The 19,910-nt window shown below is 39.2% G+C and overlaps 1 protein-coding gene across 1 annotated transcript in view; it reads left to right on the top strand.

Annotated features, from left to right (window-relative positions):
* The window catches only part of MARCHF1 (membrane associated ring-CH-type finger 1), a 635,844-nt gene that overhangs the window by 488,883 nt on the left and 127,051 nt on the right, over positions 1-19,910 (top strand). Inside the window, exon 4 of the mRNA XM_036762957.1 lies at positions 9,209-9,288. Coding sequence (XP_036618852.1) covers positions 9,209-9,288 — 80 coding nt within the window. The remainder of the gene's footprint in view (positions 1-9,208; positions 9,289-19,910) is intronic.

A 19,910-nucleotide genomic window follows, 5' to 3' on the forward strand; every position in this document is an offset into this window, starting at 1 on the left:
GCAAAGGGCTTTGTAGAAGGTAGAGTGCCAAACTAAGGAAGGAAGGACTAGAATACCTGGTTTTTATTGAGCGCTGAAGGTTTCTAAAGTGACTTGCACATCATGTCTGATTTTACCCTCCTGATCAAGCCTAAGAGGAAGCTCATTCAAGTAGTATTGCTCCCATGTTACTGAAGAAGGAACAGGCCCAGAGACTTGCCTGTGCTCATACAGACTTGCAATCGTTAAAGGCAGGGGTCAAATGCCGTTCTGTCATTGCTCTTTCTGTAACACTCCCCTGAAATAAATATAACAACAAAAGAAGACATCAAAAGTAGTAGAGGATGAATTAAAGAGGTTTTACCCTACTATCATACCAGATAATAACTAGCATTTACACTTTTCTCTTCCATATCATGGACGTTAGGGGTGCTACCCGCCTTTGATCTTGAAAATCCGAGTAAAATTTTTTGGCCCTTTGTAACAACAATTTGGCTGGCAGTGGCTGTTGAGGTATAAGACCCAATAGGACAAGCAACAAGAGCTGCCAGCGTGGGTTCTTTGATCTGCTTTACTAAGGAAAGCAATGTTAAGGGGTTAACAATCTCAGTTTAATCAAAAATATATATACTCATATCATTCACTTAATTCAGGGGGAAAAGATCAGCCTCTTGAACTTCAGAGCAAATACAAACAGAACTTACAAACATCAACAGAAAGACTTTGTCTGATTCAAATCACCATTCATAGCTACCAGAAGCACCAACATCTATCTGTCTGGGTTACAAAGCTGGGCGGGGGGTGGGGTGTCAACAGCTTGCCCAGAGTCTCGTCACCCATATCCCTTCAGTGAGTGTACCCCCCAAAAGTCAAACACCAACCTCAGATCTTATATATTCATATCAGGGCCCTGAGGCACTTGATTACCTCAGTGCCAGAAGCACTTAAACAAAGAACAGTGAAAAGTCCCACTTGGGTCCCTAGTACCACTATATACAGGGTTTCCAGTCAGTGACTCCCAATAGTCTTAGTGCTGAGAAACATTCCGAGACAAGATACCACTTTATCATTCAAACAAAGGCCAGAATCATAAAAGGCATTTAACAGAAGAATAGCAAAAAGCCCCACCTGATTACCACTATACCCTCCCTTCATACCAGAGAAATCTGTTTTGTTATGTTTTTTCTTTTTCTTTTATGGGGAGTTTAGAGTATTGTAAAATTTGGGTGAAGTATTTGGTCATAGGCTCTGTGTTGTCTGCTGGCCTTTGAGTGTCATCTATGGTTTCTGCAAAAACTCCCCCAAAATTCTTACACAGACCTATCATCTATCAACACTGTAACGGGGAAAATCATAATGGGGAAGGGATAACTGTTTATAGTACTCTCAAATTTTCAAAGTGCTCATTTTATCCTAGCAAAACCCTGGAAAGTTGGGAGGTAGAGTTACTATTTTCATTTTACAAATGAGGAAATTGAGGCCAACAGAGGTTAAGTGACTTCCTCAAGGTAATAGCTAAAAAGTATCAGAGGCTGGATTTAAACTCAGATCTTCCTGACTCCAGGCCCAGAGCTCTATCTACTGAGTCACCTAGCTGTCAAGCAGAGAAACGTAATCTCTTAATCACAGAGCGCTGGAAGGGAACTCAGAGGTTCCATGGGAGGGTCCTGGGTTTAGAGTCAGAGGGCCCAGATTTAAAACCCAAACTCAGCCGCTTACCTATGAGTCACTTATCTCTGTGGGCCTTAGTTGCCCAATTTGTAAAATGAAAGGACTGTGATTGATGAACCCTAACATCTCTACCAGCTCTCAATTTATGATCCTCTCATTTCCCAGGTGAGTAGGTTGAAGCCTAGAGAGCTTCAAATGACTTACTTCAGGTCACATAAGCAGTAAATAGTTATCCCTTCCACATCACAACTTTCCCCATTGCACTTTCGATATTATCGCAGGTCAGCATACAAAATTAAATGGGAATTTGGGGGGAGTTTTGCACAAGCTGTGGCTGATATGTGAAGGCCAACTGATGACACAAAAAAAGTTTAGAAACTTAGAAATGCATAAAATGTACGTATAGTATTGTAATATTGTAATTGTAATATATGTATAGTATTATAATATCAACATGTTTTATCTTTTAATGCCACAATAATTAAAATTTCTTTTCTGATACAAAGGGAGAGCCAAAAAATTTCATGCAGATTTTCCAGATCAAGGGGGTGCTGAACCCCTAACCCTTCAATGTGGAAGGGATAGATGTAGTAGACTTAAGATTCAAACCCAGTTCCTTTGGCTCTATGTTTAATTCTGTTTCTACTTTATTGTGCTGTAGTAGAGAAAGCCAAATGCTATAAAGCAGGGTTCCTTTCATCTCACTTAAATCTATAATTACATACAGTTAGTGATATAATTGGCAGGGTTGTTGTAAAGCTATCCAAACAGCAAACTACACAGATATGAGTGACTTAAGATATAATCTTTTTTGTTTTATCATGGTGGGCAGCACAGAATATGCCCAGTGCCCACAAAGCATGTGATTGGCAGAAGCAGAAATACTTTTTCCTTAGCTATTGTTGAAGTAATTATTGTGATTGTTCATTTTAAAACCTCAGGGAGGTCGATTTCCTCACAGGCAAATCTTTGGAATGCTTTGACAGTAAGATCATAGGGTCACAGAATATCATGGGGTTAAGAGCTAGAAGGGACCAGGGATGTCCTCTCATCTAATCCCCGTACTTTGTAACTGAGAAAATGGGCCCAGAGAATTGAAGTGAGAAATTTAAAAGCGTTTCAGTAGTAATGAGGCAGCTAGATTGATGGAGTGAATAGAGTTCTGGCCTAAATTAAGAAGACTTGAATTAAAATCCTGCCATAGTGTGCAACCCTGGCCAAGTCATTGAACCTCGGTTCATCTCAGCTTTTTCAACTGTAAAATGGGAATAAAAATCGTGCCTTCCTCTCAAGGTTGTTAAGAGGGTCAAGTGAGATATTTGTAAAGTGGTTTGCAGGCTTTCAAATACCATATAAATATTTATTATTAACAGAGCAGGGATTTGAAGCCAGGTGCTCTACGGACCCAGTGCTCTTGCTGCTACAAGCTGACGCAGGCCTGAGAGTATACATCTAGATTCCAAAGTGGAGCTTGGACAGCATCTTCTTCTGTCCATTCCCCTCTCTCCCTTGCCTGAGGCTGTTGACTGTCTTGCCAAGCACTCAGTTAAATTCAGTAAGCATTTATTAAGTGCCTACTATGTGTGGACTCTATTCTGAGCGCTATGGGGTACAAAAACAGACAAAAGACAGTCCCTACCCTCAAGAAGCTTACAATCTAATGGGGGAAATGACATGCAAACAAATATACACAAATCAAGTCACATATAGGATAAATAGGAAACAACAGAGGAAAGGCAGTGGAATTAAGATGGATTGGTTGGGGAAGGCTTCCTGTAAGAGGTGGGATTTTAGTTGGCCTTAAAGGAAGCCAGGGAGATCAGTAGCAGGAGTGCAGGAGAGAGAGTATTCCAGGTTCCAACTCTGACTCTCCTGTTACACAATCAGTGACCTTAGAAGGTAGTCAGAAATTCCTGAGAGAACCTGTTATTGGAAGGGAACTTATAGGTAATTAATGATAATAAGCAACATTTATATAGTAGTTTAAGGTTTGCAAATACACTTTGCAAATATTATCTCATTTGACCTTCAATAATCCTGTGAGGCGGGTGCTATTATTATACCATTTTTACAGATGGGGAAACTGAGGCAGAGATTAAGTGATTTGCCCATGGTCACACTTCTAGCTACTAAGTTTCTGAGGCTAAATTTGGACTCAGGTCTCTGACTCCAGGTCTACCACTTATCCATAACACAATCTACCTGCCTTACCAAATCGTCTTTCTAGGATGTGCAGGAATTACCTACATCTCTGAAAGGTAGTCATATAGGTTTAGTGATGGGAAACTATTTTGTTAGTCATTGAAAAATGTAGACCACACTTATAGGGAGAAATGACTGGGAAGAATTGGGGGGAGGACACCTACCTGCTGGATAAGATGGTTTTACACAGCTTTACCCAAGTTCTGGGAGATCTGCCCTAGCTGGTGGGAAGAAAGAGGTTGTTAGGAAGTGACCATGGCACAAATGCTAGAAAGAATCTATCGCAGCTGGCCAAGGTTATGTCAACACAACCATAACAATATCCCGGGGAAGATGGTAATATTCCTAGCTTGAATTATGGACCGAATGAGACCTATGATCCAAGAAGAACAAGATGGTGATCCTTTCTCCTTCCCTTTCTTTAAGTGTAAAAATCCTTAACTTAGGTCTGTGCACTATGCATGTGTGTATGTATGCATGCATGCATATGTGTATAGATATGTACACATACATATAGAAACACATGAATATATACATATACATACATACATGTATGTGTATGTATATTTCAACATCAATCAATTAATAAACATTTATTAAGCACCTATAAAGGAAGATAAGCTTCCTTTGTAATCCTCTATATTTTATTTCATGCATTTAAAAACATTATTCTGTGAAGGAGACATAGGCATCACCAGACTACCAAAGGGATCCACAACACAGAAGGCTTAAAAACCCTGTAGTAGGAAGAACCCAAGTATTCCTTCTGGCTAGTCATTCCTTTTATTTCCTCTTTCCACTAGAAATCCCTTCTAGGCCGTGTGAATGGCAACCATATTTTGGGAATATTATTCCTTTCCTGAACATTTACTTTAATTCTTAAGCATCGGACCTATTAAGAAACTTGATAACCATCAAAACCCAGGCTATTTGCTGAGTTTTTCAATGCATGCAGAAAAAGAAATAAAGACAGGAATTTCCCCTTACAGAGATGACAATTTTTATTCAGCAAAGCTGAGCTGAGGGCAGAACCAGATAGTCTCAGAGGCAAGGGGAGAGTTGTTTTTATTTTCCCTAAGCCTTGTGAAAATACTCAAGTGCCAATTCTGACCCCAGAGGGATGACTGTGCATGTGCGGCTACTGTAGTAACAAAGTAAAGCTCCTAGTGCCTGACCTTACTTGTGAGCTCCCCCTGGTGTTTAGATTAATTTTTCATGTTCACCACGAGGGGTTGAATCGAATAGTAGGGCTGCCATGATTATAAAAGTGGAGGCCTTTCAAGTTTGAAGGAATTAAATTTGTGTACCACTGAAGCCTCGAAAATCAAGACTAGATATCAGGATGCCCAATACATTGTGGGAACAAGTTTCATTCATCCATTCAACATTCCTTCAACAAATTTTTTATGTTTTATTAATTTTTTTTTCAATTAACAAGCATTTATATTCTCTCCTTCCCACTTTCTCCACCCAACAGAAAAGAAAAAGAAAAAAAAACTCTTGTAAAAATTTGAATAGTCAAGAAAAAAACACTTAAAGCATCCATGTCCAGAAATGTATATCTCATTCTGCATATTTATTCCATGCCCTTTTAGGCAGAAGATAGATAGCATTTTTCATCATCACTTATTTTTCCCTAGGGTTGGCCATCCTTGATCAGAGTTCTTAAGTCTTTCAAACTTCAATAAGCATTTATTAAAAACCAATTATGTGGGGCAGCTAGGTGGCGCAGTGAGTAGAGCACCAGCCCTGAAGTCAGGAGGACCTGAGTTCAAATTCGGCCTCAGACATTTGACACACTAGCTGTGTGACTTTGGGCAAGTCACTTAACCCCAATTGCCCTGCCTTCCCCCCTGCAAAATATATATATATATATATGTGCTAGGTGCTTGGGATACAAAGACAAAACAGCTAAACCTTTCCTGCCCTTAATGATCTTACGTGGGGGAGGCCATAACATGTACTTAGATAAGTCATCTTTGAGATGAATTTCAATCCTTTTTGAAGGTCTTTTAGGAACCTAGAATGAGTAACTGTGACTATTATTGAATATATATTGGGTGGCTACTATGTAGAAAATATTATTCAGATTGCATTGAAAATAATAATGCATTGAAATCAATGAATGTGGTCTCAATTCTGCCAGTTGTTGGGTGTGTGAACTAGGGTAAATTTCTTGACCTCTCTGACCATTAGTTTCCTCATTTCTAAAACAAGCGTTGTTGGACTAGAATATTTCTAAAATCGTGTGCTTTAGACATAGATGGGACCTTAATCCCACCTAATCCAGTCTTCTCATCTTATAGCTTGGGGAACTGAGTTTCAATCAGATGAGGCAATTTGCTCAAAGTCATGCAAATAATGAGTAGTAGAACAGTAATTCAAATCCTGACTCTACTATAGTACTGTCAACTTGGAACAAAAAGAAAAGAAGTCAGAACAACTAGGCCATCAGTCAGTAAAGTGGGGCAATACATAGGATGTCTCATAGGTACCTCGAGCTCACTGTGTCCAAAACAGAAGTCATTACTCTTCACTCTCCTCTTTTGAATTCCTCTATTATTATTATTATCGAGAGCACCACTGTCCATCTAGTCATCTAGGCTTGCAAAATTGGTGTCACCTTTATCTTCTTTCTGTGAGTAAGCCATGGACTGACTCTAGAACACTCAAGAACATCTCGTATATGCCCCCTTCTTTCTACACAACCACCCCCTATTTCAGCCATCTCTTGCCTTTTCATTTGTTTGTTGTAACTGTCTTCTAATTGGTCTCCCTGCATCAAGTCTCTCTGTACCCAGTCCATCCCCCATTCAGATGTCAAAAGGATTCTCCCAAACCATATGTCTATGTCAACCCCACTCCTCTTCTTAGTAAACTCCAGTAATACCCTGTTACTTTCAGAATTATATATGAAATTCTTTGTTTTGCATTTAAAGGTCTCAATACCCTGGTCCCTTCTTACTTTTCCAACTTTCTTATATTCTACTACTCAACAGGCTCTCTAAAAACCAGCCATACTAGCCTGAATGTGCTGTTCCTCACACTTGACATTTCTTATCTCATCTCCATGAGTCACACTGACTGTCTCTCATGCCTAGAGTCCTCCTCCTTCCCAACCTCTGAAAGCCAATCTCTGCCTTTCTTTAAGAACCCCCTTGGGCACTGCAACCTACAGGAGGACTTTCCTGCTCTTCCAAACTGCTAGTGCTATGTCCATTAGGGTTACCTCGTTTCTATTCTATATTAATCCTGTATGTTCTCATTTTTATATAGTCTCCTGCAGAGCCTCTCCCCCACTAGAATGTAAGATATCAGGAGAAGTTTTGCTTTGTTTGATTTGCGTTTTCTTTGTATTTCTTAGCTTGATAGATAGTGCAAAGGTAGAATTAAGAATTGATAGAGAGTGAATTAGTAATGCTTCATTATTTTGTTTCCATCTCCATATAGACCAGGGCTGTCCAACCTTAGGTTTTTATTGAAACAGTAGACAATATATTTTGATTTGCCATTTTAGTGAGAGCTCTGCGGTAGCTTGGGTTTTGTTTACTAAAGCATTTATGTAAATTTCTATGCTTGTAGGCAGGCCACATAAATCACACTGTGGACCACAGGGCCACATTTTACACAGCCCTGATATAGACACATAGCCATAACCCTAAATTTAGATGTAGGAGTAAAGAGAGAACAAGAATTTATTAAGTGCCTATTATGTGCCAGGGACTATACTAAGGCTTTCACAAATATCATCTCATTTGAAATGGACCTCAGTGTTCTGGTTAAAAGAGTGGATTTGGATTTGGAGGACCGGGTTTGAATGCTTACTCTACCTCTAGCTGCCAGGGCACCTTGGTCATCTCACTCTCACTGGGCCTCAACCTCCTCATCTGTACAGTCAATGGGCTGAATCAGAGGACCTGTAAGTTTCCTTTTATCTCTAGGGTTTTTTGTCTGTAAACTTATAGTCCAGTCACTTGGTTTTAGCTCTTTTATTCTATGACGTATGACTGGGTAAATATGAAATAGTTTATTTTGAGAAAGACAAAACTTGAAACATCTTGAGAAGAGCATACTTACAAAGCAATACTGCAAACTGGTATTCACAAACTTGAGCAATGCACCCAGTAGAATAAAGTCACTTAAGAAAGGCTTTCTTAAGAAAATGAATTTTGATTCAGATCTTATTGGACAAGATGAACATTGGTCAGAGTTCAAGGCTAGGAGATCACAGGGGAGAATCAGCAAGCCAGAAATTAGTAAATTTTGTTGGGGGCAGGAAGAAGAAGGAATTAGTGAGTTGTTCAGGGGTATCAAACTAACTTGGCCATGGTAGGTTTCCATTGAATTCTAAGGATTTTGTGTTAAGGGTAAATGATATACTAATGACCCCAAAGAGTTCATTCAATCCCAGTACACTGGGATAATGCATATAAAGCACATTCTAAATCTTAAATTACTATGTAAATAGCAGCTAATATTATTTCTAGTAGAATTGCTTTAAAAATATTAAAGGTTAATAGTGAGAGACAGCCTTATATAAGGGGAGGAAGCAACAGTGGACTACAAATCAGACTGGTTTTGAAATTCCAGTTCTGACTACTTCCCCATTGTATGACTTCTGACAAGCCATGTGACCTCTCTAGACCCTATTTTCCTTACCTTTAAAATGGGGAGGGGAATCATATTTGTCCTACCTTACCTCACCAGGCTGATACAATAATCAAATGAATGAATATATATGTAAAGCTATTGGAGAGCTATCAGTCCAGGTAATTTGTTGTGCTCCTTCTTCTCCTGGGACCCAGCTCAAACAGTAACAACTAGATGATGCCTTTTCTCTAGCTGGCAGTTGAGCAAAGTGTGCCCAGGCAGGCATCATAGCCTTCCAACTTTTAAGAGATCTTATCAAATTCAGTGACTCTGTGTTCCATCCACTCTGATAATAATCCAGGAGGCTTTTGGTAAATGGATAAACTATCTGATAACTTGGTCCTTCTAGATTCTGATCAGCTTTAACTTAAAGAAGGTGGGGAGGAGACCTCCCCCAGGAAGTTTCAAATGCAAATTGAAGAGTTCTTCCCAAGTTTACAACAAATAGAAGAGAAACTTGTGGAATCCTCTTCCTCCAGGGCAAAGTCAAGGGCAACGGTAGCTTCTCAGCTGCTGTAGTTCCTCAAACAAGTTTTAATTTTGCACACAGACCACCCTTAACTTCCTGTGTTCCGTGAGCTGAGGAGCTAGCACCATGACCGGCAGCAACATTTGCTGCAACTTTTTAAATATGTGGGAAAAAAATAAGATTTCGAGCATGTATTACATTAACCAAGATTCCAAATTATCTAACTTCTTTCAACAGGCAAGCAGCCCTACTACAGGAACAGCTCCCAGAAGCCAGTCCCGGCTATCTGTCTGCCCATCCACTCAGGACATCTGTAGGTATGTACTAAACAGGAGATCCTTCTCCATCCCCCACCCCACCTTTTTTAAGAATTATTCTTATTGTGCATCCTAACACATGTGTGCTCCTTGCTTCTGCCCAACACTAATCATCGATGGTTAACATTGACATAAGAAAAAAAAAACTAGTCATTTATTTCCTTTTCTTTCCAGTTGATCTTTGTTTACAAACTAAGTTCATGCTGCCATTTTCATCTTTCTTTCTCTTTTTTCCCACTGCTCTCTTCCATTTCCCATTTCCCACCTTTTCCTTTGCCTGTTGCATTGTTTAGATCTTCCACCTTGCATGATTTGTCAGAAGATACATTTGAGCACTCCACCCCTGTCATGGTGCTGACTCCTACTTGTAGGGAGTCTAGTAAGAAACAATTGAAACAGAGGTTTAGGCGAAGGAAGAGAGAGGCTTCTGAAAGATATGAGCATGCAGAAAAGCAGAGAAAGGGCAAGAAAAGTAAGTTTCACCTCCCCATCTCAAGTCCTCGATGGAGTGAATTCCACAAAGAGATGTCTGATTCATCTTCAACAGATGAAAGTCAGTGGGTTCAGGCTCGGCAAAGGGCCCAAGAAAGAAGTAAGCTTCCCCGAAGAGGAAGAAGAAGCACTAATAGGATGTCCAGAAACCTGGATGGGTCCCCAACTTCTAACAGCATTGAGGTTGTCCATCTAGGGACCAGAGAGAAACAGGAGCTGACAGAATATGAGAGCTGTTCTTTAAACCACCGGAGGGGAAAGGCCAAGAGATACAAAGAATATAGCCTTTCACCAACTCTCACATCTCCTGAGGCGAAGACTTTCACAAAAGACCTTGGGGAGAATAGAAGCCAAAACCACTTTGGAGACCCACAGTCTTTGGCTTATCTCAGGCAAAATGAAGTTCCCAAAGAAATCTTTTCAGAGAGAGATTCAGGCACAGAGAAAATGCCAGCAATTTCATGCCTAGAAGAACGAGTGGCTACAAAGACCTGTGTAACTAATACTGCTCAAGAGCTTCCTGCCCCATATGATGACAGGTGTGATGATGATTCAGAAGTATGCAGGTCAGTTGTTAATTAGAGAGACCCCGTGTCCCCTTAACATGTTGCTTCCTCTTAAGATCTTTTGGATGTGCCCCCCTCCACCACCATGCCCTTTGGCAATTACTACTCAGAGATTAATTAAGGGCTTAACAGGACCAGAAGGGGTGAGTGTGGGAGGCAGAAATCAAGATGTCTGTAGATTTGACACCAAGGTGTCTTGAACGTTGACACAGAATAGAACTAGATGTCTGCTTCCTCTTCCACTTATTTGGAATTCTAAGTCATTTTGGCAAAGAGCCTCATAGACCACTTCTGCTTGGGCAAAAATTCTAGTTAAAGCAAGAAGGAGTGTGAGGATCCCATGTTGTCTCAGGGACCAGCTAAGATTGGATAGCACTTTTCACCTCAAACTATTTCACGTAAATTCGGCTCAAATCAGGAATGATGAATGAACTGGCCCCAATACCACCAGAAAGATATGCAGGACTTAAAGGCTTGAGGTTCTATTCTTCAAGGACAGGCTTTCTGTTGTGTTTTGTTTTTAATGAGAAATGTCACCTCTGCAGTTAAGGCTAATTGTTGTGTAATTGTCAGGCTCAGCTGGGAGATGTCAGATGGAAAATATGGAAACATAGATCACAACAGGTTGTTGGGGCAGCTGGAAGAAATGGTCAAGGGAGAAGCTTGCAATTGGGATGTTGCTACAGCAACTTTACATGTGCCCAGAAAAGTTAGGTATTGTGCTTTTTACGAAGCTGTATGCATTTCTAAAATAATACCATTTGACAAATTCATTTCAAAAAGGATTCCAGTACTATTGTACCTGTACCTATGCTATATGTATAAACTTAAGCATTAAGCATTGTGGAGCCCATATAGAACTTATAGAGTTGTTTAGGTTTGAGGTGTGAAGGTTTGGGGGCCAAAAAGAAGAGAGACGACTTTATAAATCTGCAGTGTGTGTGTGTGTGTGTGTGTGTGTGTGTGTGTGTGTGTTTGTGGTGTTGTACTTAGAAGGCCTGTTACTTGGAAGCCCAACATTAAGAGCAGAATGGAGTGGGGGTTCTGGTGGGTAGGAAAACCAGCAAAAGAATTCTTGTAGTTTTGGTCAGATGTCTATCTCCTTTATCCACTTAAACAAGGGGAAAAAGAGGAAGGAGATGGATATTTCTGACATTTTAGTATCTGCCTATACTTAAGAGTTATTATCTCTAGACTTTTAAGGATTGTTCTACACTGCTCCCAGTCCTATTTTTTTTTATAATATTAGCTAACATTTATATATCTTATTAAGGTTTGCAAAGCACATTACAAATCTTTGATCCTCACAACGACCCTGAGTGGTAGGTGTTATAATTATCCCCATTTTATAGATGATAAAACTGAGATAGGCAGAGATTAAATGCAGAGCCACACAGCTAGGAAGTACTTTAGACTGGATTCATTTAATTCAAGTTTTCCTAATTCTAGGCCCAGTGCTCTAATCAGTGTGCCTCCTAAAGCTGAAATAGCCTAGTGGTGTGTATTGTACACTTACTTCAAAACTACAGTGGGTGTATGATTGCCTTCCACCTATGTAGAGGCCATCAATCCATCTTATCTCATCCTGTGTTATCCTTTCCCACTGCTTTCCATAAATCCTTAATAGAAAATCTAGATGACAATGTGAGGACTTCCTCTTGTTCCGTACATTTACATGAAAACTTTAACTAGCTGAGACTGTTCAGTTGAAAGAGTGGGTTCAGGGCACAGTCCTTAGCTAGATGCAGTTTTGGAGGGTAGGAAGAAAGCAGCAATGCAGAGGATATTCCTATCCCAGGTACATTTGCACTGGCATGGAATGGTTGAGCTCACATCTCAGGAAAATTAAAGATGATATGTGAAGACCCTTGTCAGCAACCAAGGTCAAATCACTCTTTGTCCTATGCCAGTTACAACTCTGAGGTGTATTCTATAATGTACAGGCTGTCATTAAAGAAGATACTCTTGTAATTGGAGTCCTAGAAACAATTTTTCCTGATAGAGATTTTGTTCCTGAGGGATATATTTTTAGAGAAGACTTTTACCTAGACTTTTGTTGACAAGAGATTCAATAATATGTAAGGTTAATCAATGCATCAACAAGCATTTATTAAGATCTTATTTATATTCCAGGCACTATACCTAGTGCTGGGAAAACAAAGAAAGGCAGGAACAGAACCTACCCTCAAGGAGCTTACATTCTTTTTTAATTAAATGTATTTATTTTTAGTTTTCAATATTCTCTTCTATACAATTTTGAGATAAAAATTTTCTCCACATCTCTCCCCTCCCTCCACACCAAGACCACATATAGGCTCTACATATGCATTCATTTTAAGCTTATTTGCACATTAGTCATGTTGTAAAGAAGAATTAGAACCAATGGGAGAAACCACGAGAAAGAAGAAACAAACAAAGAAACAAACAAAAGGAGAGAGAAAGCAAAAAAATATCCTTTAGAGTAGTCTTAGTTCCTTGCATTACTAAGTTAAGTCTATCAAAGTTAGGCACACAATGTGGCTGTTACTATGTATAATGTTCTCCTGGTTCTGCTCACTTAACTCAACATCAGTTCATATAAGTCTTTCCAGGTTTTTCTGAAGTCCACCTGCTCTTCATTTCTTATAGCACAATAGTATTCCATTACATTCATACATGACAGCTTGTTCAGCCATTCCCCAATTAATGGGTATCGCCTCAACTTCCAATTCTTTGCCGCCACAGAAAGAGCTACTATGAATATTTTTTGTACATGTGGGTCCTACTCCCATTCTTAAGATCTCTTTGGGATAGAGACCTAGAAGTAGTATTGATGGGTCAAAGGGTATGCACATTTTTATAGCCCTTTGGACATAGTTCCAAATTGCTCTCCAGAATGTTTGGATCAGTTCACAACTTCACCAACAGTGCTTTAATGTTCCAATTTTCCCACATCTTCTCCAACATTTTCCTGTTTTGTCATGTTAGCCAATCGGATAGGTGTGATGTGGCATCTCAGAGTTGTTTTGATTGGCATTTCTCTAATAAATAGTCAGAGCATTTTTTCATGACTATAAATAGCTTTACTTTCTTCCTCTGAAAACTGCCTGTTCATATCCTTTGACCATTTATCAACTGGGAAATGACTTGCATTCTTTTAAATTCGATTCAGTTCTCTATACATTTTAGAAATGAGGTCTTTATCAGAGACACTAGTTGTAAATATTCTTCCCCAGTTCTCTGTTTCCCTCATAATCTTGGTTGCATTGGCTTTGTTTTTGCAAAAGCTTTTCACTTTAATGTAATCAAAATTATCCATTTTGCATTTCATAATGTTCTCTATCTCTTATTTGGTCATAAATTCTTCCCTTCTCTATAAATCTGACAGGTAAACTATTCCTTGCTCTCCCAGTTTGTATATAGCATCAGTAAGTATAAGATGTTGGTCTGTGCCTAGTTTCTGCCATACTATTTTCCAGTTTTCCCAGTAGTTTTTGTCAAATAATGAGTTCTTATCCCAGAAGTTGGAATCTTTGGATTTATCAAACAGTAGATTACTATAGGCATTGACTACTGTGTCTTGTGTACCAATCTATTCCATTGATACACCACTCTATTTCTTAGCCAGTACCAAATAGTTTAGATTATCATTGCTTTATAATACAATTTAAGATCTGGCGTGGCTTGACCACTTTCCCTTTTATTTCTTTTCGTTAATTCCCTTGACATTCTGGACATTTTGTTCTTCCAGATGAATTTTGTTATTATTTTTTCTAGCTCCATAAAATATTTTTTGGTAGTTTGATTGGTATAGCCCTGTCATTTTTATTATATTAGCTCAGCCTACCCATGAGCAACTGATGTTTTTCCAATTATTTAGATTTGACTTTATTTGTGTGAAAAGTGTTTTGTAATTGTGTTCATATAGTTCCTGGGTTTGTTTTGGCACATAGACTCCCAAATATTTTACAGTGTCTATAGTAACTTTAAATGGAATTTCTCTTTCTATCTCTTGCTGTTGGGCTTTGTTAGTAATATATAGAAATGCCAATGATTTATGTGGGTTTATTTTCTATCCTGCAACTTTGCTGAAGTTGTTTATTATTTCAAGTAGTTTTTTTACTTGATTCTCTAAATATATCATCATATCATCTGCAAAGAGGAATAGCTTTGTTTCTTTTTTGGCTATTTTAATTCCTTCAATTTCTTTTTCTTTTATTGCTAAAGCTAATGTTTCTAGTACCATATTGAATATAGTGGTGATAATGGATATCCTTGTTTCACCCTCAATCTGAGGGTGAACAACATATTGTAGGATTATGGTTTTTAATCCATTGCGCTATCCACTTCTTTTTTATGGGAGAGATCATCCCATTCACATTCACAGTTATGATTACTATCTGTGTCTTTCTTTCCATCCTGTTTATGTTTTTCTTTCTCCTTTCTCCCTTTCCCTCCTTACTAGAGTTTTGCTTTTGGGGGCCATCTCCTTCTATCAGCCCCCTCCATTTTGTTTCCCTTTTCTGTTACTACTTCTTCCCTCCCTTCCACCCCACCCCTTTTCTTTCCTCTTTCCCCTTTTACTGCCTACAGGGAAAATTAGATTTCTATACCTAGTTAGGTATCTATTATTCCCTCCTTGAGCCAAATCTGATAAGAGTAAGGTTCGAACAATGCTCATCTCCCTCCCTTCTTTCCCTCTACTATAATATGTCTTTGTGTCTCTTCCTATGATATAATTTACCCTTTTCTGCCTCTTCCTTTCCTCTTCTCCCATTATAATCCCTTTTCACCACTTAATTAGGTTTTTTATCATCCCATCAAAGTCAACTTATACCCACACCCTCTTTCTATGTATAGTCTTCCCATGTAGCGATGTAAATAGTTTGCCCTTATTGAATAACATTTTTTTTTCTTTCCTGTTTGCCTTTTTATGCCTCTCTTTGAGTCTTGTATTTGAAGATCAAATTTTCCATTGAGCTCTGATCTTTTCATCAGGAGGTTCTGAAAGTCCCCTATTTCACTGAATGACCATCACCTCCCCAGAAAGATTATGCTTAATTTCACTGGGTAATTGATCTTTGGTCATAAACTAAGCTTCTTTGCCTTACATAATATCATATTCCAAGCCCTCCAATCTTTTAAGGTAGAAGTTGCAAGGTAGTGCATCGTACTGATTGTGGTTCCACAATATTTGAATTATTTCCTTCTGGCTGCTTGCAGTATTTTCCCCTTGCCCTGATAATTCTGGAATTTGGCTAGAATATTCCTTGCTGCCAGTGATTCAGATCCCCGAGGCATGCTCTGGCTTTGCTGGGGCTGGGTCTGTGCTGACGTGGGCTGCACTGGATTGCACTCATCTCTCAACTTGGTGCAACACACCTATCCTATTGACCTTCCAAGTTGTCTTGGGCTGGAAATCTTCCTCACTCTGTCTTTTTGTGGGTTCTGCCACTCTAGAATTTATCCAGAGCCACTTTTTAAAGGTATTTGAAGGGATTTGGGGGAGAGCTCAGGTGAGTCCCTGCCTTCATTCCACCATCTTGGCTCTGCCCCAAGGAGCTTACAATCTAATGGAGAAGCCAACATGCAAATAACTAGGTAGTCAAAACCATAGTCAGAGTACATGGAAGGTAATCTCAGTGGGAAAGGTAACTTTATTTTCCAATAAGAATTATCATTAGCATTCATAGAGTGACTACTATATACAGGAGACTACTCCTAGGTGCTGATGATACAAAGAAACCATAAAGAGATTTAGGATGGGTCCTGCCAAATAATGTTAGGTGGCATATTTTTACTGAGAGGTTTAGAATGCAAATATAATAGGAGTCAAGAGGAGGACTAGGTTTTGTTGGTCAGTCATTTCTTGGCAGAGATAACTAGAATAGTTTGCCATTTCCTTCACCAGCTCATTTTACAGATGTGGAACTGAGGCAAACAGGATTAAGTGATTTGCCCAAGGTCACAGCTAGTGTCTGAGGCCAGATTTGAACTCAGGAAGATGAATCTTCTTAACTCCAGGCCTGGCACTCTATCCACTGTGCCACCTAACTGCTGAAGGACTGCTAGGGAAATTCTCACAGAAGAGGTGAAACATTTACCAAGAAAGTCAGGATTTATATAAATGAGGAGTGGGGGGATGGGCATAAATAAATTGCTAAAGCTGATAAACCAGGAACCACAAGAAACAAGTTTGACTGCCTGATCTAATGAATTCTCAGTGAGGACAAGAGAGAAATAAAGTAGGTTGGAAGCAGATTGTCAAGGACCTGAATGTCAGGCTAAGGACTTGGGACTTTGAAGTTTGTACTTTATCCTATATACAATAGCGAGCTTTCGAAGATTTGTGAACTGTAGGGTGATGTGTGCCAAGTGTTATTGTAGAAAGATTGATTTGGAAATGTAATAAATAGACTAGATGGGGAGAAGGGAAGGGTATGAGATTTAGGAAAAATTGGGGGTAGGGATTCTATGAAAAGATAGTTAAATTTGGAGTCAGAGGGTCTGGGTTTGAATCCTCACTCTCCTACTCTCTACCTGGGTTGAGCAAATAACTTCTCTGAAACTCAGTTTCTCCCTCTTCAAAGTGAAGAAGTTATCTTTTTTGATTTTGTTTCTTCTTTCTCATCATTCATTCCATTGGTTATAATTCTTCTTTACAACTTGACTATTATGTAAATAAGTTTAATGTGAAGGTATATGTAGAGCCTATATCGGATTACATGCTGTCTTGGGAGGAAGGGGGCAGAAAATTTGGAACTCAAAAACTTGTGGAATTGAGTGTTGTAAGCCAAAAATAAAAAAATAAATTTAAAAATAAAAGTGAAGAAGTTAGATGAGATGACCTGAAGGTCATTTCTTTTCTAAATTTATAATCCTATAATCCTTTATAGTAGTCAAGGTGTAAGATGAGAGGGACCCAAACTTGGGGTAGTAGCACTGGGAATGGGAAAGAAGGAATAGATATAGTAGTCCTAAGGGAGGAAGATCTGGCAGGACAGACTGGATGGGACGGGCATTCTTCCAGGTCATAGGGTCATGCCTTTTTCATCTTTGTGTTTCTCTCAGGACCTGGCATACTATCTTAAAATAAGACATAGCCCAAGTATTTTAGGAATGAAAGAAAATGGATAAAGATAAAACTAAGGTGGAGGAGATTAGGAAAATGATAATATCATTTACAGAAATGGAGAATTTGGAGAGAGCTAATTTGAGGGGGTGGAGGAAAAAAAGGGAAGAAGACAAAGAGCTCCTTGTAACTGTGCTGAGTTACCTAGATTATATAAATGAATATAATAGCTAAGTGTGGTGGTGGTGGTGGCTTAGTCATTTCAGTAGTATTGGACTCTACGTGACCCCATTTGGGGTTTTCTTGACAAAGATACTGAGCGGATTTGCCATTTCCTTCTCCAGCTCATTTTACAGATGGGAAAAGTAAGGCAGACAGGGTTCAGTGACTTGCCCAGGGTCACACAGCTAGTGAGTGTCTCAGGCCAAATTTAAATTCAGGAATATGAGTCTTCCCAACTCCAGGCCCAGCACTCCATCCATGGTGCCATGTAGAGGCCCCAGTAATAGGTAATATTAGCTAACATTTATATAGTGTTTACTATGTGCCAGGCATTATATACTAAGTGCTAGTGTTTACTATGTGCCAGGCATTATAATCTAAGTGCTTTGCAGTAATTATCTCATTGGATCCTCATAGCATCCCTAGGAGATAGATGCTGCTATTCCTATTTAACAGGTGAAGAAACTGATGTTAATTGGAGAAACTGAACCAAACCGTTTCCATGACTTGACCAGAGTCACCTAGCTAGTGAGGGTCTGAGGCTAGATTGGAATTCAAGTTCTTCTGACTCCAGAACCAATGCTGTATCCACAAGGCCCCCTAGGTGCCCCAGGTTGCTGAAGATGGTTAGCAAACACCAATGGAATTCTGAAGCTCAGTAGCTAGACTGCAAGTTGAGAAAATAGAACAGAGGATTGTCAGGAGGAGATGACACCATAAAAATCACAGAGAATAGATAAAAATCATTCAGGATAAAAGTGAAAAGAGGGATAAGGGGAAAGCTTTGAGCTCTGGACACATAGGTAGAGGGAAGCAGAGTAAGCAGAAAAGCCAGTGAAAGAAGACCGAAAAGACCAGCTTGAAATCAGTCCTAACAAAAATGGTGAAGTCTTAAGAATTAAACTACAAAAGCATGAACACAAAGGACCCAACTGGAAGAAATGGGGAAGCTGTCTAAACAGACTGAAAGGAAAGCACGAAACTTATGAAATGCAGTAGATTTAAAAAAAAGATATGTAACAAAATGAGAAGCAAGGGCAGGTAACTTAAGATGAATTCGAAAGAAAGGCCCATCCTTTCCCCCCCAAAAACAGGAATTTTAGTAGAACTAGGAGGATGAGGAGAATAAGAGGTAAGAATGGGATGAGGCTGATGGTGAAGAACAAAGACACAAAAAGGGGGAGGGGTAGTTGACAGCTAGGTGCTATAATGCAGAGATTACTTTGAGTCCAGAAATCCTGACCTCAAATCCTGCCTTATACATTTAATAGTTATATGATCATTTAAGCCCTCACCCTCAGTTTTCTTATCTGTAATATGGGAATAATAACAGCATTACAATAGCATGAGGTTGTTGTTTTTTCTTTTTTTTTTTTGGAGGGAGGAAGGCAGGGCAATTCGGGTTAAGTGACTTGCCCAAGGTCACACGGCTAATAAGTCCGTCAAATATCCGAGGTCAGATTTGAACTCCTCCTGACTCCAGGGCTGGTGCTCTACTCACTGTGCCACCTAGCTGCCCCATGAGGTTGTTTTAAACCACTGACCTTAAAGGTTACATAAGATTAACTCTTATGATGAGTATTTTATCTCTCCTAGGGGAGGGAGAAAGATTAAAGAAAGGAGGGATTTAAAAAAAAAAAAGAAGAAGAAGCTGCTCTTTGTAGATGAGATAAAAATAAAGGAATTTCTGGGAAGCACAAACTTCTTTAATATTATTTAGTTTCTGTCACTCTAACAAAGAGAATGGTCTTTAGTCTGAGAATGAGAGATTAAAAAATGTTTAACAAGGAGCAGAAACACAGGATAAGTGAGGAAATAGTAAAAGAATAAATATCTCAATGACCTCAGCAAGTACTAGTCACCAAGACCTTTCTTCCATAGTGGATACTGTCAAACCACTAGATCTTTGAAAAATTGTGGATATTGCAAAAGAAACTATGGAACTGAAGAGAAGAAATATTTCCCCCTTTCTCGGAAAAGAAAGAAAGATTAGTGTTCATCATCCAGGCTGACGGGTTTGACTTTGATTCCTGGCAAAATTATGTAGTATTTTGGTTAAATCATTGGCTTGCAAGCATTCAGAAAGGGAAGTTTGGGGATCACTGAGAGCCAGCAAGGCTTCATCAAAAGCAATTCATGCCAGAACCACCTCCTTTCCTTTTCTGACAGGGTTACTAGATTTGTAGATCAGAAGAACGTGACAGACATAGTGTACTTAGATTGCTGCCAAGCATTTGGCAAAGTCTCTCATTCGGGGGACAAGTTGTGAATGTGTGGGCTAGATGATAATG

The sequence above is a fragment of the Trichosurus vulpecula genome, chromosome 6 (genome assembly GCF_011100635.1).
Source record: "Trichosurus vulpecula isolate mTriVul1 chromosome 6, mTriVul1.pri, whole genome shotgun sequence".
NCBI lineage: Eukaryota > Metazoa > Chordata > Mammalia > Diprotodontia > Phalangeridae > Trichosurus > Trichosurus vulpecula.